Source organism: Gregarina niphandrodes (genome assembly GCF_000223845.1).
Source record: "Gregarina niphandrodes unplaced genomic scaffold scaffold00022, whole genome shotgun sequence".
Classification (NCBI taxonomy): Eukaryota; Apicomplexa; class Conoidasida; order Eugregarinorida; family Gregarinidae; genus Gregarina; species Gregarina niphandrodes.
The window spans coordinates 128,927-149,554 of NW_011645791.1; the positions used below are offsets into that span (position 1 = coordinate 128,927).

The 20,628-nt window shown below is 57.3% G+C and overlaps 9 protein-coding genes across 9 annotated transcripts; 3 read left to right on the forward strand and 6 right to left on the reverse strand.

The window, feature by feature from the left end:
• GNI_104140 (putative transmembrane protein) lies at nt 1-856 on the reverse strand (the record flags this gene model as incomplete). Its single annotated transcript, XM_011132975.1, has 1 exon — nt 1-856. A coding segment is annotated over one exon (856 nt), but the record flags the coding sequence as incomplete, so codon positions are not given.
• Nucleotides 857-1,396: 540 nt separating this feature from the next.
• On the forward strand, nt 1,397-4,462 carry GNI_104150 (cyclin; the record flags this gene model as incomplete). Its single annotated transcript, XM_011132976.1, has 6 exons — nt 1,397-1,429; nt 1,576-3,183; nt 3,296-3,404; nt 3,589-3,691; nt 3,872-3,917; nt 3,959-4,462. The coding sequence occupies 6 exons, from the start codon at nt 1,397-1,399 to the stop codon at nt 4,460-4,462; spliced, it is 2,403 nt and encodes an 800-aa protein (XP_011131278.1).
• Nucleotides 4,463-4,709: 247 nt separating this feature from the next.
• Nucleotides 4,710-5,444, reverse strand: GNI_104160 (eukaryotic translation initiation factor 1A; the record flags this gene model as incomplete). The annotated part of the gene is made up of 2 exons (XM_011132977.1): nt 4,710-5,062; nt 5,345-5,444. The coding sequence occupies 2 exons, from the start codon at nt 5,442-5,444 to the stop codon at nt 4,710-4,712; spliced, it is 453 nt and encodes a 150-aa protein (XP_011131279.1).
• Nucleotides 5,445-6,010: 566 nt separating this feature from the next.
• GNI_104170 (hypothetical protein) lies at nt 6,011-9,595 on the forward strand (the record flags this gene model as incomplete). The annotated part of the gene is made up of 1 exon (XM_011132978.1): nt 6,011-9,595. One exon carries the CDS (start codon nt 6,011-6,013, stop codon nt 9,593-9,595), a length of 3,585 nt encoding a protein of 1,194 aa, XP_011131280.1.
• A 33-nt stretch (nt 9,596-9,628) lies between these two features.
• On the reverse strand, nt 9,629-12,087 carry GNI_104180 (sodium/hydrogen exchanger; the record flags this gene model as incomplete). Its single annotated transcript, XM_011132979.1, has 3 exons — nt 9,629-11,557; nt 11,594-11,849; nt 11,912-12,087. 3 exons carry the CDS (start codon nt 12,085-12,087, stop codon nt 9,629-9,631), a joined length of 2,361 nt encoding a protein of 786 aa, XP_011131281.1.
• Nucleotides 12,088-12,350: 263 nt separating this feature from the next.
• Nucleotides 12,351-15,180, reverse strand: GNI_104190 (putative sortilin; the record flags this gene model as incomplete). Its single annotated transcript, XM_011132980.1, has 2 exons — nt 12,351-14,968; nt 15,111-15,180. The coding sequence occupies 2 exons, from the start codon at nt 15,178-15,180 to the stop codon at nt 12,351-12,353; spliced, it is 2,688 nt and encodes an 895-aa protein (XP_011131282.1).
• Nucleotides 15,181-15,233: 53 nt separating this feature from the next.
• Nucleotides 15,234-16,002, reverse strand: GNI_104200 (putative coiled-coil protein; the record flags this gene model as incomplete). Its single annotated transcript, XM_011132981.1, has 2 exons — nt 15,234-15,724; nt 15,831-16,002. 2 exons carry the CDS (start codon nt 16,000-16,002, stop codon nt 15,234-15,236), a joined length of 663 nt encoding a protein of 220 aa, XP_011131283.1.
• Nucleotides 16,003-16,138: 136 nt separating this feature from the next.
• On the reverse strand, nt 16,139-17,464 carry GNI_104210 (hypothetical protein; the record flags this gene model as incomplete). Its single annotated transcript, XM_011132982.1, has 1 exon — nt 16,139-17,464. One exon carries the CDS (start codon nt 17,462-17,464, stop codon nt 16,139-16,141), a length of 1,326 nt encoding a protein of 441 aa, XP_011131284.1.
• Nucleotides 17,465-18,024: 560 nt separating this feature from the next.
• GNI_104220 (putative seroreactive antigen) lies at nt 18,025-18,354 on the forward strand (the record flags this gene model as incomplete). The annotated part of the gene is made up of 1 exon (XM_011132983.1): nt 18,025-18,354. One exon carries the CDS (start codon nt 18,025-18,027, stop codon nt 18,352-18,354), a length of 330 nt encoding a protein of 109 aa, XP_011131285.1.
• Nucleotides 18,355-20,628: the final 2,274 nt, after the last annotated feature.

The window sequence follows — 20,628 nt, forward strand, 5'->3', positions numbered from 1 at the left end:
CGCCGCCCGNCTCTGTGGGCTGGGGTGAGGGCTGTTTGTCGGAGGCCAGAGCGAATTCGTTGACCCACGGGTTCGGGGCCTGGCCGAGCAGGGGCTTCTCGGTCGCCTTCTTGTCGAACGTGCGGTGCCGTTCGGTCGAGAGCTGCGCGCGCAGGGAACTCATGCGACGCGGGAGTTTAGGTACGCCGTAGCGCTCCTGCATGTTCCGCCGGAAGATGTGGTCCAGCGTGGTGTCCTTCAAATCGTCTGCGTAAGAAACCCAGCGCGACTCCTTGCCGCTGGCGCCGCGGCCAGGCGCGTCATCGGCGTTGTCGCGGACCGTGTTGAGTAGCTGCTCGACAGCCGGGCTGGACTTGAAGGCGTTCATGTTCTGGTAAACAAGGGGCACCTTGCGTTCGTTTTCGAACGCGCCTGTACAAACGTCCAGCACCTGGTTAAACAGTGCGACGTCCTCCACGCCCGCCTCGCGCCAGTGGCTGAAGAACGCCTCCAGGTACTCCGTCGCGACCTCCTGCACGTCGCCCCGGGCCAGGAAAGCCGCCAGTTGTTCGAGTAGCTGCGACCGCGTGCGGCTGTGGCTATCACTTTGGATAACGGTCTCAAACTCCTGACATAGGTAAATCAGAATGAGCGCGGGGTGCTGGCTCTCCGCAAACATAAACTCTGACCATCGCAGCAAATGCTCCAGGCTCCGCAACTTCTGCGCCACCTCATTACGCAACCCGCGTATCCGCAGGTAATCTCGCAGAAACCCCACGCCCAATGCAACCAGCGCTCCCACAATCAAGCCCGCAATACAACCCAGGGGGCCCAGGGGGATCCCCATCACCCCGAATATCGCCGCCCCCTTCACCATCCACGCGGCCGCCGCAGAAGTCGGCGTCTACAACAAAGAGATGGCACAAAATGGGAGGCAGGAGCACGCGAATGTCATACCTTCCGCGATTGAAATGGACTAGACACGCTCTCCATAAATTTATGAATGAGGCCAGCTTAAGCAGGCCTACGAAGCGCAGTCGAGCTTCTTTGCCTCCTCAAAAAGACTTGGGGGGCGGCTGCTGTGATCAGCCTCTTGGCAAAAGACGACGACACTCAGACATCTCCGCTCTGACAGTTCAGACGACAAAGGACAGGCATCTAACCATCAAACCAAGAAAACGGAAACGCAAACCCCGACCTCATCATCAAGGTAACAGTGGACACGCACATAACGTAGTTGTCTCTAGACGCCTCGGCTGGAACATCTCCATTTTTGCCGCCGCCCCCGTTGCCCACTGCCTCCCAGCTGAATCCGGCAAGAGAACGCTTGAAGCGGATAAGCTGCTCGGCTGAGCCCACTTACCTCTGTTTGAAATGCTCGGATAAGTCACTAGAAGATCTTATCCCCACTATCCCCATGCCTGCCTTAGTGTATCTGCACCCAAATAAAGTAAGCAGCGCTCCTGATGGTAGCAGGCCATCATTCCTCACCACCAATCACTATTCCTTTGCCGAGGGACCTTGATCCGCTCTGTAAAATGCGCGCGCACACGCGTGTGCACCGGCATAAAATGGGCTAATTGGAGGATTACTTAGACCACGGCAGAAAAAGATCGTAAAGGTGTCAGTAAACTTAATCCCCAGGCAAGAGCGCGAATTATTAACTTCCTGGTTCATTGCCAGTGTAAGTTGCCCCATCCGCCATCTCCGTTTACTCTACATGTTAGCGTCTCATGTTTCGACAGATTCTGCGGCTTGACCCTGAGAAAGGGGGATAAGGATGCGCGATCTAAGATCCTAGAAAGCCTATCTGCTGTAGCTGCGGCTTGCTTTCATCTTGCATCGAAAATCGAGGACGTCTGGCCGTTGGACCCCGCAGATCTTTCCCTTTCTGCATCAGGGGCGTTCAGCGTGTGCGATATCTTGCTTTGGGAAAGAAGGATTTGCCACGTGCTCGACTTCAAGATATCAGTTCCGACGCCGTTCGACTACTTACTCCAATATCTGAAAATGATTGAACAAGATGAGAAGCGAGCGCGGCTCAAGTCCAAGGTTTGCTCAAAATGTCAAGGACCGGTTCCTGTGTCCAAGGCGCATTCATCAACGGAACAAACACAGCGTACAGGACAACTCAATAATGAGACAAATGAACTAAGCAGCGATGAGCGGCAACAGAACAGTGACGACCAGCCGAACACAGATGAGAAACAAAGCACAGACAGGAACGAGACGGACAGGAGGGAAAGAGACAGGAACGAGACGGACGGGAAAGAGAATGTTCATGAACAGCAGAATAACAAAAGTAAGACCAGCTCAATGCAAGAAACGTCGACCGTCAACGGGCGGGCATCCACGGCAGGTAAAACATGCCGCTCGAGTCTGACCGGGGCGAACTCTCCGAGAATCATCTCGGGCCCCCCTGTGGTACTGAGCAACGGGCAGACCCGTGGTCGACACTCTGAATCACTCTTCCGCTTGTTGGCCGACCAGTGGAAGCGGCCCAAGTCGTGTTTTGAGGCGTGTGTCGTGTTCTTGCTGGAGCTGGCCATTGTGCACCCGATTTCGACGCAAATTGGGTACGACGTGCTGGCCGCTAGCACGATCGTAATGGTCCTGAATGTGCTGACGGACGCCGCGGCAGTCACGCTACCCGATGAAATTATGTCGAAGGCGGACGCTATGGCCTCGCTGGTATCGGTCTATAAGGAGTATATCATGGCTCAGGAAGAAGTCGAGCGCCGTCTCCGACAAAAGTGTGAAACGGTGGCGGCCATTGTGGTGCCGGTGGACGCCGTGGACGACGACGAGAGCGAACTGGACCCTGGTGGACCTGGAGGTTCAGGAGCAACCGGAACTGGTAAGAAGGAGCGGAAGGATCTGAGACAACGAGATACGGCTGGAGACGAGAACGCGCCCCCTGGTCCGCGAGCCTCTGTGAAGGGCGCCAAGTCGGCGGCGAAACCCGGCACGGCGGCTCACTACAAGGGACTCCTGGCCGAGCCGAACGCCGCTTTGAGGAGGACGCGACTCACAGCGTACATCATCAACCGGGGGGACGCCTGTGGCCTGAACATTTCGCCGCAGCTGGCCCGACGGACGGCGGAGCTAATCCTGGGGGGCGGGGAGTGGGCCAAGCTCGACACCACCCCGGATCTGCAGCCGGTCACCGTTGAGTCGCACCTGCCCCTCGGGGTGTTTGGAGCAGTAAGGAATCAGGGGGGTAACGATCAGTATGGTGGGAGTGGCTGTCATAGTATATTGGGTGGGGTGGTCACTGGGGGTGTCGCAGTGGGGGGCTGGTGGTGATGTGTTGCAGGATGTGGCTGACAAGCATGAGGACGCGGCGGTGTTTTTCCGGTCGCGGTTCCGGTCGTGGTTGTCGAAGCACATTGAGTGTCGGACACCACCGGGAGCGAGTGCGAAAGGTGAGGAGGGTGAGTGGAGGGGTGACGCGATGTCTGTGCAGAGTTGGGTGCGGCGCGTGCAGTGGCAGCGCCAAGGGAGAATTCGACGACGTCTACGGCTGCGGACAGCTTGCCTTCGAAGGGGGGTGGCGGGGCACCGGAGGAGGAAGGTGAAGCGCGCGTTTGGGAAAACTGATGCGCTCAGCGGCTCTCCTGTGTTTCTGTTTGGTCGGCGGTGCACCGCCACCGGTGACTGGTCCTGGACAGTACTCGCGAGACGTGTATCAGGACGCGGTCCAACCGTACAAGTAGGTCCGCCTTCCCTTCATCCTTGACGCCCGTCCCGCCGCAGTGGTCTGTACTCAAGGGGCGTGCCACTCCGCACCATTCGGAACGGCTACGTAGGGCCCAGTAACAATAAGATCTTTCTCCCTACGTCCACCACCGTCCCGCCGACCTCTGTTCCCGGGACCGAGTTTCGGGAGCAGGAGATTCCCTTCCGAGAAAGCGCAGCACGGAGTAGCCTACTCCCAGGTAACAATTCGCAAGAGCGCCGGCCTGCTCCTGTGGCGCAGCAGGCAGAACGACTGATCGACAACCCGCGCCTGCCCAAGGGCCAAGTGGACGGCCGCGCCTGGGCGGTGCCCAAGTTTGAGGACCCAAAGAACGACCACCCAACGACCGACCCAAAGAATGACGCGAAAATTGAAGAGCACGACGCGGAGGCGGAAACCAAGGGTCTCACGGTACCAGAGCCTTCGCCGGCCGCGCTGCCGCTCGCTGACGTGACTTCAATCGACGAAGCCACCTCCTCACTCGATGCGCCACTCGGTGACGACATAGACAGCGAGGAGCCCGCTCCCCAACCCGAGTCCACAAACCCGTCCCCGGAGGAGTCAAAACCCGTCGGCTCGCTTGTAGACGTGTTCAATAAATGGGGCTCTAACTTTGGCTTTGAAGTTGTCGCCGACATTTCGGACGGCGAAGAGTCCTGGGGAATCCAGACGATTGTGGAAGAGGTGCCTTCACGATCCCTCTATGACTCCATTGGATCAATTTTTAACTACCTTTTGTCCTAATTAGACCGTTAGCTAGTGCGCGCACACGTGTGTGCGCGCATAAATTACCGAGTGAACACGGAAATGATTGAACCGCACACAGCCGAGCAGCTATAAGTTGAGTCTGTATAAGGCGCAGCTATGAGCGCGCGTGGAGTTTCATCGTCCAGCCCTCTGTCCGCGTTGTAGGTGGGCCAAGATATGTGTTGAGCCAGGCGGCGTTGTAATAAATGACAGTGTATTTGAGTCCATTGGTAAAAGCAGTGGTCTAGAGGTCTTCGATGTCGATGACATCCTGGTCGTCCTGGTTCTCGAACCCGATGTCATCACCATCGTCATCGCTGCCGTAGCCCTCACCCGCGCCTATCGTTTCGACGACACGGAACGCCTCTGGGATTTCCCTCATCTGCTTGAGCGTCCGGACTTCGTCGGGGTTATATTTGTGGATGATATCTCCCTTCTCGTCTTGGTACTCACGAAGAGAAACTAGTACCACATCGCCCGCGTTAATCCATACCTTCTTGCGCATCTTCCCGCGAATGTGACAGAGTCGTTTCGCGCCATCAACGCATTGTGCTTCCAAACGGCCATTGCCCAGCATCTTGAGCACCTGTGCGTACTCTGTAACACGGGGCGTATGAAGTGTATGTGCTGCGTCCGGGTGTGCTACTTTACGGGTGTGTTGCCCTCGGGTGCAACCACGGTGGCTACATTTGTGTTACGCGTTTGTGCCGTGCTTCTTTTGTCTCTGTCACTAACGCCACCGGTTGGGTCGTCGGAACTCTCTGGGTCGTCAGAACTCCCTGGGTCGTCAGAACTCCCTGGGTCGTCAGAACTTCCTGGGAGCTTAGCGCCCACCGGGGTATGCCCCGACGCGCCCGAAGTGTGTGTGTGAGAACGTACCCTGGCACGGCTCCTTGAGAATGAGCTCCCGCTTGTCACCGAAAGCGTCGTTCTTTCCCCTTCTGCGATTTTTGCCGCCTTTACCAGCCTTCCCAGCCATGGACTCTTTTTTTAAAAAGCTGCACCCACGCGATTGCCATGGAGGAAGTGCTGAAACTGCTCGAACAAAAACGCGCGAAAGAGCGTCAAGAGCGCGCGCGCTTGGAAGAGAAAGTCAACGCTCTCGCCACACACCAAGACGCCAACGAAAAACTGAATGAACAGGTACGGCTTAGATCGCCCTGTACCTGAGGTGTCACCAGTGGTTGTACCCGAGGCTGTTCCTGAATAATATCTGGGTCGCCACCTGGGGCGTTACCTAGAGCGTTGGCTCGGACCATGCCAGTGCCGTGCTGTTGCCTCTGCGGTGTCCTGTTCCCCCCTCCCCCGGTGTGCTACCCTTCCTCCCCCCGGTGTGCTTCCCTCTCCGCTGTCCCCCGTTGTACTTCCCTCTCCGCTGTTTCCGGGTGTCGTCTTCCCAACCCCGGAGTGCCGTATCAATAATTAACGTATCGTGAACGACAGATCAACATCGTGAATCGAGTGTTGGACTCTACCACCTGTATGAAAGTGGAGCATGCGAACCGCGTCCTGACGGACAAGTTGTCTTGGCAAAATGACGCGGACATGGCAGAGATCGAGGAGAGTCTGCGCAAGAGTCAGGCGATCATTCATGGGTTGCAGGCGAACCTCAGTCTTCACGACCCGCAGCACCCGCACCATCCGCACGAGGAGGGGCAGCATCAGGAGCCTGCAGGTTGTGTGGACCAGTACAGCACGGCGCACCGGATTTTGGGGCAGCAGCTGAGTCCGGATTTAGCGGAGATGAAAGCGACTAGATTTTTAGTTTTTGACCGGCAAGGTCGTTGCCTTGGCAATGTGGACCCGCCGCTCTGTATGGAACTCCAAAAGGGCGAACCTCCAGTACCCGCCCGGTCCGGGCTGGGGTTGACAGTGGAGGCAGGCAACGGGGGTCGAGCTCCGGGATCTGCCCTCCCGGCTGCCCAGGCCACCAAAGCCAAAGCCGAGACACAGACGCTGTCACTGCACGACAGGAAGCCGACGTTGCCAAAACCAGCCGCTGCAGGCAAGGGGTCGGGAGCTGTATCGGGTGCGACGTCGAGTGTGGGTGACGACGACTTCGACACGGCCTTGATAAAGGCCATCACGGCGTTGATGGAGGACGCGAAGAAACGAAGAAGTCCGTCTTCCTCCGCGTCCTCGTCCTCTTCCTCAAACTCCACCTCCTCTTCCGAGAGTTCTCTCAACCGAGGACGTGACCGGGGGCGGGGGGGACGTGACCGGGGACGGGGCGAGGCGGAGGTAGAGGTGGATAGTTTGGGTCGTCGGGAGCGGCGACAAAAGACACTACGGTTGGAAAGGGATTCAAGTGGGGAAGAAGAGAAGGGCGGGAGGGTTATGGACAAGGGAGGGGCGGCAGTGCGCCGTAAGAAGTTCCGGGAGCGGGTGCCATTGGAGGCATTGGATGATGAGTTGGCTGAGGATCTGGATGTGGAATATCCGGGTATAAGTGCATTAGCCATGAACTCATTGGGACGGGGTGCGTATGGAGAGAGTCAGTGGAACAAGTTGGAACGTCGGATCCGTCGTCTGACATATCAGGCGGCAATGAATCAGCGCGTAAGTGCGGCTTACGTGGACGACTTTGTCTGGGACGAAGAGGCACCTAAAATGGGTCCGGTGGACCTACCTTCGATATCGGAAGTGGTTGGGAACGCAGATGTCGGTGGCCCCCGGTTGCTTAAGGCCAGTGCATGGAAGGAGAGCGACGGACTACCACGCAAACTACACGGTGGCGGCGGGCTACAACGACCTCGACACAACAAGTTTTTGTCCACCGCAGAACTCGCCTACTATCACAGCCAACTCTCCGACGAAGACCAACTCAACTTAGTCTCCGTGCTACTCGCTTGTCGGAAACTTGAGAAGACACTAGACGATCAAAACACAGTCATAGACATGCTACAAAGAGATCTTGAACAAACACGCAAAACCACATTTGATGTCCCCGACAATCTCACAGCCGACCAATTCATCAACCTTCTCGACCTCGATGGACCTGTACCATCAGACTACTTCCAACTACCCGAATGCACTTCCGCTTTCTACTCACGACTCCACTCAGACCCTGCTTCCGTCCTCTCCCGATCCGCCGCCGCTGACACTGAACAACGACTCAAGGATGCCATGCGACAAGCGGTGTTAAAACCAGTGCATTCTCCACAGATCATACACAGAATCGTCGAAGACGTACTAGGCAACAAGAAGGCGCAGTGGCAAGTCGGTCCCCCCGCCAAAACCGTTGCGAAAACCACCACGAAGACGACGGCGGAACCCAAGTCTGGGGGCGAGAAGAAACCAGGGGGCGAGAAGAAACCAGGGGGCGAGAAGAAACCAGGGGCCGAGAAGAAACCAGGGGCCGAGAAGAAACCAGGGGCCGAGAAGAAACCAGGGGCCGAGAAGAAACCAGGGGCCGAGAAGAAACCAGGGGGCGAGAAGAAACCAGGGGCCGAGAAGAAACCTGGGGCCGAGAAGAAACCTGGGGGAGCTAAATCTGACGCGAAACTGACCGACCAGAAAAGTGGCCCGGGAAAGAAACTGTCCGTCGGTTCCGATGCGACACCTACTAAGTCGATCTCCGATCTTAAAAAGTCGTTCGCGGCCGGCGACGCCAAGAAAGAGTCATCTAAAGGGGCTCCAAAGGAATCCTCGGTCAAATCGGGATCCGTTAAGTCGGCCGCTGGCAAGATTGGTGAAACTGTCAAACCGGGAACAGCGAAACCAGGTGCTGGGAAACCTGGAGAAGCAGCCAAGCCAGGAGCGGCGAAGCCTGGGGGAGCTGCGAAACCGGGAGAAACAGCGAAGCCAGGAGCCGTGAAATCGGGAGGAGCTGCGAAGCCGGGCGAAGCAGCGAAACCTGGAGCCGCGAAACCGGGAGAAGCAGCGAAGGCAGGCGCTGGGAAGCCCGGAGGAGCTGCGAAGCCGGGAGAAGCAGTCAAGCCAGGAACGGCGAAGCCTGGGGGAGCTGCGAAACCGGGAGAAACAGCGAAGCCAGGAGCCGCGAAACCGGGAGGAGGTGTGAAGCCGGGCGAAGCAGCTAAGGCAGGAGCTGGGAAGCCCGGAGGAGCTGCGAAACCGGGAGAAGCAGTCAAGCCAGGAGGAGCTGCGAAACCGGGAGAAGCAGTCAAGCCAGGAGGAGCTGCGAAACCGGGAGAAGCAGTCAAGCCAGGAGGAGCTGCTAAACCAGGAGAAGCAGCGAAGCCTGGAGCCGCGAAACCGGGAGAAGCAGCGAAGGCAGGTGCTGGGAAGCCCGGAGAAGCTGCGAAGCCAGGAGCCGTGAAACCGGCAGGAGCAGCGAAGGCAGGGGCTGCGAAACCGGGAGGAGCAGCGAAGCCAGGGGCTGCGAAACCGGGAGAGGACGCTAAGGCGATTAAGAAAGAAGAGGCTAAGAATGCTGAAATCAAGAAGGCAGAGGCCAAGAAGGAAGAGGCTAAGAAAGCGGAGATCAAGAAGGTCGAACCTAAGAAGGCGGAGGTCAAAAAAGCTGAGGTGAAGAAAGCTGAGGTGAAGAAAGCTGAGGTGAAGAAGGATGAGTCTAAGAAGGCGGAGATAAAGAAGGCTGGGGAGAAGAAGGAAGGTGCCAAGAAAGCGGATGTCAAGAAGGAAGATGGCAAGAAAGCTGAGGTGAAGAAAGCGGACGTCAAGAAGGCTGAGATGAAGAAAGCTGAGGTGAAGAAGGAGGAGGCTAAAAAAGGTGAGGTGAAGAAGACAGAGGCCAAGAAAGAAGAGGCTAAGAAAGAAGAGGCTAAGAAAGTCGAAGTAAAGAAGGCAGAGGCCAAGAAGGAGGAGGCTAAGAAAGCGGAGATCAAGAAGGTCGAAGCCAAGAAAGAAGAGGTTAGAAAGGTCGAGGCGATGAAAGCTGCGGGAGAGAGCAAGAAGGCAGAGGTGAAGAAAGAGGAGGCTAAGAAGGGAGAGGAGAAGGGGGCGGATGCGAAGCAGAAGAAAGTGGAGCTCAAGAAGGTTGAGATGAAGATGCCACCGGGCAAGGATGGCACGAAGAAGTTGGAAGCCAAGAAGTTGGAAGCCAAGAAGTTGGAAGCCAAGAAAGGCGAAGTGAAGAAAGGTGAAGTGAAGATGAAAAAGGAAATGGCTCCGAAACCTGGCAAGAAGCTCGTAGCAAAGAAGAGTTGATTTAGCAGTTGATGTGGCAGTCAACTGAGATGGTTAGATACTTGTGTGCATTGACCGATCGAGTGGCCAAACCGAGCGCTGGATTCGGTGTATAAGATATTTGTCAATTTTTCGTACCGTTTTGGTGAAAGAGTTCCAGACGGTGCTTTCCGGGACTCGCGTTGTGGGCTGGTTGGAATTGACATCAGTGGGACTTATTCGTTGGTCACCATTTGGTGTGTTATTAAAGGACTGGTTGGTGAGCCAGGGGAGCATTTTGGGGAGTGCCATCGTGCTGACTGTGACAGTGAACAGAGTGTACACCAGACACGCGGATACCAGAGCGCTTCCTGCTGCCCCTCCGCCCAAATCAGCCTTTGCTTTTAAGGCCAAGGCCACGGCTGTAGCTCCACGAGCAGACAGGAAAGCGATTAATAGCTGTTCCCGGGGACGTATATATTCAGCGCAAGGCGTCCGTTCGACCTCAAGACAGCGGCCATCAGAAGCACCGACGTCGGAATGATCCCCCTCAAGGCTCCCCACGGGATGATCAACACCGATCCTGAGATGGGTGTCGATCATCCCGTGGGGACCCACGGCTATCCCGTGGGGAGCCACGGCTATCCCGTGGGGAGCCACGGCTATTTCACCAAATAAAGTGCGGGTTGGAATCCGTCCCGTTGAACTTGGTTGCATTGAAATCCGTTCAGACGTACCTCTAAAGACTAGTGCACTATGTGCTCTTATCTCGTTCTGATCAGACGGGGCCTGCTGGCTATTCTGGTACAGCCGGTTCACAATGCTTGAAGTCACAAGGACACTGATCAGACGGACTACAGACACGCCTACAATTATGATTACGTGAAGAGATATTAGATGGAAGATCGAGATGGACGAGACGAGAGGCTTAATCCAGTCCGGTATGGCAGGGGACTTGTCGATTTCCGCCCTCATGTCCAGGAAAGGTTTCAGCAACGTTCTGCCCAATGACAGTGACACACCGAGAAAGATATAACTCATTGCCTCAGCAATCAGCGCCACACACCTGAACACACTTCTACACATCGTCATGAACGACTGTCTTGGAGGAATCGACTGTCTTGGAGAAATCGACTGTCTTGGAGAAATCGACTGTGTACATGGGTCCGCTTCATAGATTAATTTGGAGTAGCGAGCCGTTCCAATTCCGCAGAATAGACAGACAACCATTCCCGACATCCCGATCATCTCACCGACCAAATAAGAAATCCATGGCGACAAGAGAACCATAATCAGTTTGAACTCGGTAGAGCTGTGAGGTTTCGCAGCAGGGGACCTGGAGACTGGGGGTTCGGTCGCAGACCTACGGCAAGCGGCACCTACTTGTCCGGTCTTTGCACACTCCAAGTCCACACACTCCAAGTCCACACATTCGGAGTCCACACAGTCGGAGTTCACACATTCATCCTCTGTGGAGAGAGAGTCTTCCAGATCGGTGGTGGCCGCAAATCGTCGTTCTCTATCCGCGCCCTGGGTATCGACGCCCTGGGTATCGACGCCCTGGGTATCGACGCCCTGGGTATTGACGCCCTGGGTATTGACGCCCTGCGTATTGACGCCCTGCGTATTGTCGGTCTTGGTTGATTCAATGAACCTAATGGAGTACGGAAACAAGAACGATAGTGCAATGCCCAATACCATCGAAGCTAAGCCGATACCAACGGTCGCCAGAAACATCAAAACTGATAGCCACAGTCCACTCGGGCAGGTTACCACCAGCCGGTATAAACTCAGAGCCACGACGTCGTTGAACATGGTCTCACCTACCACAATCGCATCCACCAAAGGCGGAAGCGGATAGAGCCGAAAGAGAGGCAATACGGCAACCAAATCCGTCGCAGCAAGGATGGTCGCGACAGCCATCGATTGACGTAGCGTTAACGACACACTCATATATACCAATCCAGGTAAATATAAGACTAAGAAATTCAAGCAAAAGGCCAACTACAATGTAGATATCCTATGTATGGTGAAACTTACAAAGGTGCCGAAAAAGGCAAACCATAGGATTGACCCCAGCCGCTTCATACAACGTTCTGCCTTCGTCTCCATTATCATGAAGCCACTCGCAAAGACTATTGGCGGTAATAGAATCGTTAGAAACACATTCTCGTTTAGATACGACACATCACGGAGCAATTCGTCGTGGGAAGCAAATCCCAACAATGTTACGAACACACCGACCAACGTCCCCACAACCGATACTGACCACATGGGCCCGACCTTATTCGATAAGCTACAAACATACGGACTCTCTCAAATCTGCACACACGTGTGCGAATTCCCAAATGGTCTTACAAAGTTGACAAACCAATGCTTAGAATGACTGAGGTGCCCATGAGCAAGACACCGAGCTTCATGTTCTGTTCCTCTAGCTTGTGGAGCGCCTCTGCAGTGGTGGCGGATACCGCCGCTGCTGCACTAGTCAACGCCGACGGCTTCTGTGCATGCTCCACCAGACGTGGCAGGTACATCCATTAAAAATATAGCCGGGCGAGACTCTTTAATCCGACCCAGTGGCCGGGACGGGTCGGGAGATTAGGTCGGGAGACCGGGTTCGCCGGGTCCTGGCGGCATGTTTCCTAACTTACAAAACAGATCACGGGCTAGGGCAGATCACGAGCTGACTCGTCGCTCACGGAGTGGAGCGTAGTGGATCGCCCCCTCATCGTCGTAGATGGTCGCTGTCTGTCAGCAAGAGCTGGCGCGTTGGGTGCTGCTCAGTGGTTTGCCTCCTTCAGATGATGTCGAGTCTAGTGGTGTTGAGCTCGATGCCAGCTGCATGGCTGGCAGGAGGGTTGGAGAGGGTGAGCGCGGCGGTGGTTGTGACGTTTTCGTCTTCGGGTTTGCCGGTCCAGAAGTTGAAGAGTTCTTCTCCGCCTCGTTGCATTGACTCGCCGGCTTTACCAACAACGGAGTAGCCGACTTCAACGAATTGGTCGAGGCCTGCGCGTTGGACGTAGGGTCTGAGGAGCGGGTGTTTTGAGGCCCAGGAGAGGGCGCCGAGTGCGACTGCGCTAAGCACGACAGTCCAAAGTGTAGCACGCGCAGGTGCAGCCATTGGACTGCCAGGCGGGCATGGCATCGGCACCTTCTCAGGTGCCCAGCCGCCTTTACACTCATCACCCGGAACCTTGCGCCAGGCATGTGTATAATACACACCTGAACTCGTGCATCCCTCAATCGCCATATATTCACGATCCTCATACGGCGACGGCTCACACTCCGCATCCGTCTCGTGGTTAACGGGCCTGAAGAAGCCGGTTTCACACATATAGTTCTCACGACTACACTCGCAAGTATGTTTGTCCTTCAATCGGACAAAATCCTTCCCGTTAAAGCACTCGCGATAAGGCTTCTTCCGTACATACTTCACACGACGACCTAGCATGCACCGCGAATTCTGCTCCTCTTGAGACGTATACCAATACTCGTAATCTGACCCACCGGCCGGACTGCCACCACCAGACAATTGGTCCAGTCCCGGCCCGCTGTTCTCCGCATTCACAACACCCTCCGCACCGACAGGGGCTGCGACCGTACCGGCGACCGTGCCGGCGGCGACCGCCGAGCTAAGGTCCAACTTGCTCGGGTTGTCGGGGCGTGTCATGCCAATGCATTGCCGCTGATTGAGAGTGCCAAAGTCCGTGTGGAACAGAACGCCCTTCTCACCAATCGTGCCATAAACCAGGAACTCGAGCCCAGTCGATGTTGGCTCGATGATCACATTGTCCACAGCCACGTCGTTCATACCCAACGTGAAGTCGTACCAACTTTGACCCTCGTTCCAACTGAAGACCACCTGGCCCGTCTTCTTGTTGTCGTGCGCCATAACCACCAGTCCGCCGTGGTCGCCGAATTCGTAAATGTAACTACCCTTGTGCGCCTCAGCCCAGGTACGACCAGCATCCCGGCTAATGTAGGTGTTGATATCTGCGGCGTCACGGGAAAGATGCGCTCCCACGTTACCAGTACCCATGACGAGACCGAGTGCGTTCTCGCTGGAATAAAAGGGCGCGAACCGGTCGAAGTGGGTAATCCCATGTAGATGAAGCCAGCATTTTTGAGAGTCCTCACATGAAATTCGGTTGCCCAATGTGTCCTTGGTCGGCGGTTTCAAATATTGCCAAGACCCTCCCTTGTCGAACGAAATCACAGTTCGCACCACCGGACTGGTCTGCCGTCGCGAAGAGGCTGCCTTCATCATGCCCATCGATCCCTCCTCGTCCTCCTCACCTGCGCGCCGCAAATCTTCTTCACCATCGCCACCTTCGAGCACCGAATCACTCCGCGTGTTCGCGATATACACGCCTTCTACACCGACGACTTTATCGAACTCGCACTCGCCCGTTGCCGCCCTAATATTGTTCGGTAACGATAGCGAGAACTTGGTCCCTGTCGAGTCCGACACATATACGTTACCTTCGAGGATGCCCGGCGAGGTTGAACCGTGGTTCACATGGATCAGGACATTACCACCTGAGGTGTCCAGAATTGTATAACTCTTCTCCATCATCTTCGAACTTGGGATCTGGGCCTTATTGAAACTCCGTCCTCCGTCGCTTGAAACCATTAAACTCACCGTCTGTCTCAAATAATCATCTACCGTCGCCACAAATACAAAATCTTTCGCCACTAAGAACTTGTTGCCCCCAGGCACCAATACATGCCGTTTAGTGCCCCAATTCGTTAATTTAACGAATTCCGTGTTCGCATGCCATCCTCCCCAGCGTGGCTGATGTTTGCGCACACGTGTGTGCTGCGTCATGAATATTGCATCCGCCTGCTCCTTCAGGCTCTTATCGCCCCAATTATACTGAATCACGAAATCAGCAACCTTGCTCACGGTACGCCCGCCATTGGTCGTGATATATAACTGGTGATTGCAGTCTCCAATCGTAGGACCAGGACGGCGACCTCGGCAACCCGCAGTCCATTCGGACATGAGCGCATGTGTTGGTCGCAACGGGTGCCATACCCAGTTGTGCACAAATGTCCGACGACCCAACGGGTACCAGGTGATCCCCGCATTCATCGTTAAGTAAGTCTGGTCTCCTTTCGTCAGCAATACGGCGTAGTTCTTGTTAGTTGGATGTACCTTGATAAACTCAAAGAACCGCTCAGGACGGACTGGAGGGCCACGAGCCACGGTATTGTTGGGTGTCGTCACAGACTCTGCTTCCGACTTGTCCAGTGTCTTATCCACAGTGTACGTGATGTCCTGGAACGTGCGACCACTATTCGGCGACCTCCAAACATGCCCGCGGGTAGTAAGCACCATCACTACCGAGTGGTCCTGACGGAGCCATTGAATGTCCGACAAACCCGAGTCAAATCTTGTCGGGGTCACGTCCACTGAAATAAGCAAGCCATATCACCCATGCCCGGTGACCCACTTTACGCCCCACTGCCATCCCAGATGTTGCACCCGTCCCAAGTTGCACCCGTCCCAAGTTGCACGTCCGCGCGAGTTGTTGGAATGCAAATAATGGCTAACCTTTCTTGTCAGTCAGGGCCGCAAGGCCGGGTAGCAAAAGACATATCAGCCACAGCAGACGCCGCAGCATGGTCGGTTTTCCCGAGACTCGCGCGCGTGTCCACTACATGTGATTGCGTGGCACTACATGAAGTCGTCTTCGGCGGCGCGACAACCCTCGATGGTACCGTCGGCTTCCTCGGCGTCGGCGAAGGGGTCCTTGCGCACGACTTTGAGGTCCACGTAGTGCTTCAGTCGGTAGGCAGTTCTGTCCTCCTCTTCTGCCTTCTTCTTGGCCAACGCTTCCTGCTTCTTGGCTTTCTTCCCCTCCTCAATCTCGCTACGATCCCGACCCCGGCGCTCCTGGATATACTCCTCCTCCGTCTTGACTACGTGCTTCCGCGTCTTCTCCAACTTCCGCAACAGCTCACGGTCTCGGTTCACCCCTCGCACCTTTATCACTTTCCGACGGTTGTGGAAACCAATGGTGCCAATGTCCATCCCTTTCTCTTTCTTCAAGTTGCTCCAAGGCGTATATACCACGTCAATAGACGGCTGCTTAGACCCCTCAATACTATTGCCCTTCGTCAGCTGACATAGCTCATTAACCATCTCTTCACTCAAGTCATCTATCGCTAATCACGTACAGATATCTCAACAACCACCCTACCCCTCCAAGTAACTGGCATATAGTGTGGACACACTGATGTGTTGTATTGACACTGATGCGTGTGGGCGTACTTTTTCCCTTGGGCAGTCTGACGTAGACGTGGGCACTGGAGTAGTCGTCCGCGTGGAACCAAATGTCCTCCGGGAACCCGTGCGCTATGAGTAGCTCATTCTCGAACTTGTCATCGCCCATGAATATACACAGGTCCTTCCCCTCCGGCAGTTGCGACTCGAACACGAACATCCCCTAAAAAATGCCGCGACCAAAGGGCCGAGGCCAAAGGGTTGAGCTACGACCAAAGGGTTGAGCTACGACCAAAGGTTGAGCTACGACCAAAGGGTTGAGCTACGACTAAAGAGCCACGGCAAAATGACCCGGTTTAGAGAGCAGACGACCAGGCCACGCCCCCGGCCAAGAATGCCGCCTGCTCTAGACCGGGCGTGGCGCTGCCGGTCAGGAGCGACTCCTTGGCGACGCGTGCTCGGGCCCCCACATCCGCGTCGCTCGTGTTACTCGACAGCGGCGAGGGCACGGGATTCGGTAACCGGGTTTCCTCCGCGCTCCCCAAGTCCAACGCTAATACCGGTTGGAAGGGGTCGAGGAGTCTGGGCGAGAATTCCCGCGGCGAGAATCCGGACATAGAGAACTCGTCGCCTTCTCGGCTCTGCCGCGAGGCCACCATCTGCGCCAACCGATCGGCCTTGCGAGCCTTCGCCGGGACCGCCTCTTCGGGCTGGCCGGGCGTCGAACCGGCGACCGACGTCAGACTGGACACCCCACCACCCGAAAGGCCCGTCGTCGACGGGCGAGGGGCGGACTTTTCCACAACATCCAACTCTGGCGCCGACCGCGGTTGCGCTGCCTTGGCCGTTGTCTTGGTCGTGGTGTTGGGCTGCGTCTGGCCGGCAAGTGTGTCTGCAAACGAGTACGGGTCAGGACGTCCCAGACCTGACCCCAGACCTGGCCCCAGACCTGGTCCCAAACCTGGTCCCAGAGCCGGGTCTTCGAGACCCAGAAGTCGCAGGCGCGATCCGAGGTCCACGCTGCCGCCTTCCGCTGTCTTAAGTTCAATACTCGGGACGGGCCCCAAAAACTCCAGTTCCGGCTGTGCCTCGAGCACTGGTGGGGCGGGCTTCGGCGACACCGCCTTCTTCAGCCGCTTCGCCAGGCCCGTCTTGGCGCCGGCCTTGGCGGCTCCCAGTCGATCCGCACCCTTGGCTCCCTTGCCGCGGACTTTGGCACCAGCCCTGACTTCCTTGGGTCTAACTCCCTTGGTCCCGAGTTTGGCCACGACTCGCGTCCCTTTGCCAGCAACTTTTTTCGCACCCAACTTCTTCACGCCCAGTCGTTTGCCCACTGCCCCGGCCTTCGGTAGGCGGCGCGGACCCAACCGAACAGCACCGGGCTTCGCCAGCCTAGCAGCTCCTTGAGGGCGCTTCCCAGCCACCCCCGCACGGGTCTTGGCGGTGGCCGTTTTGCTTGCGGCCTTGATTCTCAGTCCTGCCTTCCCCACAGCCTTCTTCCCCACAGCCTTCTTCCCCACCACCTTCTTCCCCACAGCCTTCTTCCCCACCACCTTCTTACCCACCGCCTTCTTACCCGCCACCTTCTTACCCACCACCTTCTTCCCCACCACTCCATGTTTGCCGCCCCGCTTCGCCAGCCCTGCTTTCCGCGGTTCCGTCACAGGACCGACCGCTCCCATCTTGCCCGCGGCAGCCACTCTGCCTTTGACACCTGCAGCCTTTCTGGCACCTAGCTTAGCCACCACCCTTCTAGCCACCGCCCCCCGGACTGCCCCGCGGACCGCAGCCACAGGCCCCCCGGCTGCGGTCACCGGGCCGTGGGAGACCATTCCGTGTGCAGAGTCTCTGTGTTTCGCCACCGCACTTGACGGCCGTGGACCGCCAGCGGCGGACGGCCGGGCACCACCCCCGTGCCCGTGTCTTGTAGCGCCCACCCCGTGGGCTTTCTCCGGAGTGGGGACCACCCTTCGGGTCGGGGCCACCCCTCGAGTCGGGACTGCCTTCCGAGTCGCGACGGCAGCGCCCCCTGGGACCTTGTTGGGCGTGACCCTCGACGCAAAGGCCGGGTGCACGGTCGAAACTGCCTGCCGTCGGGCCGCACTTCGGTCCCGAGAACCTGAGCGTTCGGCCGCGGGCAATTTGCGGGTGCTGGATGTAGAAGGAGGCCGTCGCGTCCGATGCTCCTCCCCAGGACGGCTCCGTTTTGGCCGTGGTGACTCATCGGGCCCTGCAGTTCTCGATGCGGATCGGGACTTGGGGCTCGGCGGTGGTCGACTCCGGCTTCGGTCCATCGCCCGACTTCGGTCCATCGCGCGACTTCGGTCCATCACCCGACTTCGGTCCATCGCGCGACTTCGGTCCATCGCGCGACTTCGGTCCATCGCGCGACTTCGGTCCATCGCGCGACTTCGGTCCATCGCGCGACTTCGGTCCATCGCGCGACTTCGGCCCATCGCGCGACTTCGGTCAATCTCCCGACTTCGGTCCATCGCGCGAGATGGTGGCTGCGATGGGTCGCGTCGAATGCGGGAACCCGAGTGTCCACTCGCCCCTGACGGGGAGCGACTGAGTCCTTCTCGGGATTCGCGGTTGGTTCCGCGATTAGCGTCTGGTCGGCGTCGACCACTGGGCATCTGGGATTGTGGTCGAGACCGGGATCCCCGATCGGTCGACTGATCCGGTCTTGAGGAGCGGTCTCGTCGTGAGTAAGACCGCCCTGCACTCCGGGGACCTTGGGACCGGTTCAGAGCCTGGGACCGACGGAGTGCTTGCGATCGTGCCAGGACCATCCGCGATTTTTGCGTCACCATCGACCTCTGCAGTGATGGGGACCGTTTCGACATGGCATCTGCCCGCGGCGTGTGGAGTTTAGACTTAGCGAACATCGTAGATCGCGGACCGGCTGAAGGAGGTCCTGCTGCGAAACTGCCAGCTGGGGACTTATCTCGACTCCGTGGAGACTTATCTCGACTCCGTGGAGACTTATCTCGACTCCGTGGAGACTTATCTCGACTGCGCGGAGACTTATCCCGACTCCGTGGTGACTTATCCCGACTCCGTGGTGACTTATCTCGACTCCCCGAAGACTTGTCGCGACCCCGTGGGGACTTATCTCGCCCCTCTCCATCTCGGTCCCAGTCCGCACGGCCTCTTTCGTGGTCCCGTGAATCTGAGCGGTTCCGACCTGATCGGTCCCGACCTGAGCGGTCTGAATTTCGGTCATTAGATCGGTCTCGGTGGTGGTTCGTCTGGCCTCGTCGCTTCTGCTGCAGTTGTCGCGACTGGGCCAAGCCTCCTGGCCCGCTCCGGGCTAAGACTTCCCCAGCACGTCCTCGCGCCCTTGTCTCCTTGTCCTGGTTCGCGACGAAACTCCGTCTGAGCAGCGCGGAACGCTCAAACGCCGTTTTCGTCCCTGACCGGCGAGGGGCGCTGACTGACCGCTTGGCACTGACTGACCGCTGAAAATTCGTTGACCCCTGGCCGCTGGCTGACCGTCTAGGGGACGCCCGCCAAGAGGAGTCCTCAGCCCGCTTGTCTTTCCGCTTTTTCTCTCCTTGTCGGTCCCTCTCCCTTTGTCGGTCCCTCTCATGGGATCGGTTCTGCGTACTCTGTTTCCGGGTCGTGTCTACGCCGCGAGAAAGTTGTCTCGAGGCGAGCAGCCGGGAGCCGGCGACGGACGCCAGGATGCTCGAACGGTCTTTGGGTGGCTCCCGCGACTGGGCTGAAGGCCTTCGTCCAGAAGGCTCCCGCGACTGAGCTGAAGGTCTTCGGCCAGAAGGCTCCCGTGTCTGGGCTAAAGGTCTTCGGCCAGAAGGCTTTCGTGACTGGGCTGAAGGTCTCCGGCCAGAAGGCTCCCGAGATTGGTCGGAGGGTCTCCGGTCTAGCGCCTGCGCATTGTGGCGGCGGTCGTCCTGGTGGTCGTCCCGGTGGTGTTTGTGGTGTTCCCCTTCCCTCTTTTGTGGAGTGTTGAATCTGCGAGAGGCGTCTGTGGAGCGGCTCCCAAAAATGCGTCGCGAATTAGCTTGGCCGCCGGCGCGAGACTGCAGCAGTCGCGAGCGCGACTGTAACAGCCGGCCCCCCGGGTTCGCTACAGGCATGGTGCGTTGTGGTGCCGCCCCCTCGGCGCCTCCATACAGCGCCTCTGGACTTCATCGTCGCAGCGCCAGTTGGACGCAGCCGCCTTCCGCAGCTGTGACGCCGTCAACGTGAGGCGCTTCATGCCGTCCGGACTTCGGTTCCGTGAGTCAAAATCGCGTCCTTCACTTCCCCGTGACGCTCTGCACACACGTGTGTCCAGGGGAACAAGAAACACTAAAGGCCGGGTTCGGGACCGGGGGGTAAGATGGGGGGCGTACTCTGAGGTTAGATCAACTTTATACGAGCTTACGGGTCGATTTCGCTCGTTGATTTCTACGACTTCCACTTCTTCGACAAAGCGCGCACTTTTCTTAGGGCTCGAGCCGCTCGCTGACGTGGGTCGCAATGGCTTAGGGTTATGGTCTAAAGAAACTTCCCGCTCCTCCGGTGTATCGTAGTTGGAGGGCGCAAGAAGAAATTGTGGCTCCGAGTACCTGCATTGGACAAACCTTGGTGAGGACACCGACCTGTCTCCGGCGGCTCCCCTTATCCGTGGCGAGCCCCTTCTCTCCCCTATTGGGCCCAAGCCGTTTCTGGCGGGCACAAGCCTCGGTTGTGTAGAAAGCTGCTCCTCCGGTCTGCCTCCCTCCGACCGCAACCTCTCCGTGGATGAGGAAGACCCAACTGGGCCCGCATCCCAGAGAATGGCAGCTGGTCTGGGAGTCACATATCGTCGTTTTCCTTCTTCTTCGGCGGAATTCGCCTT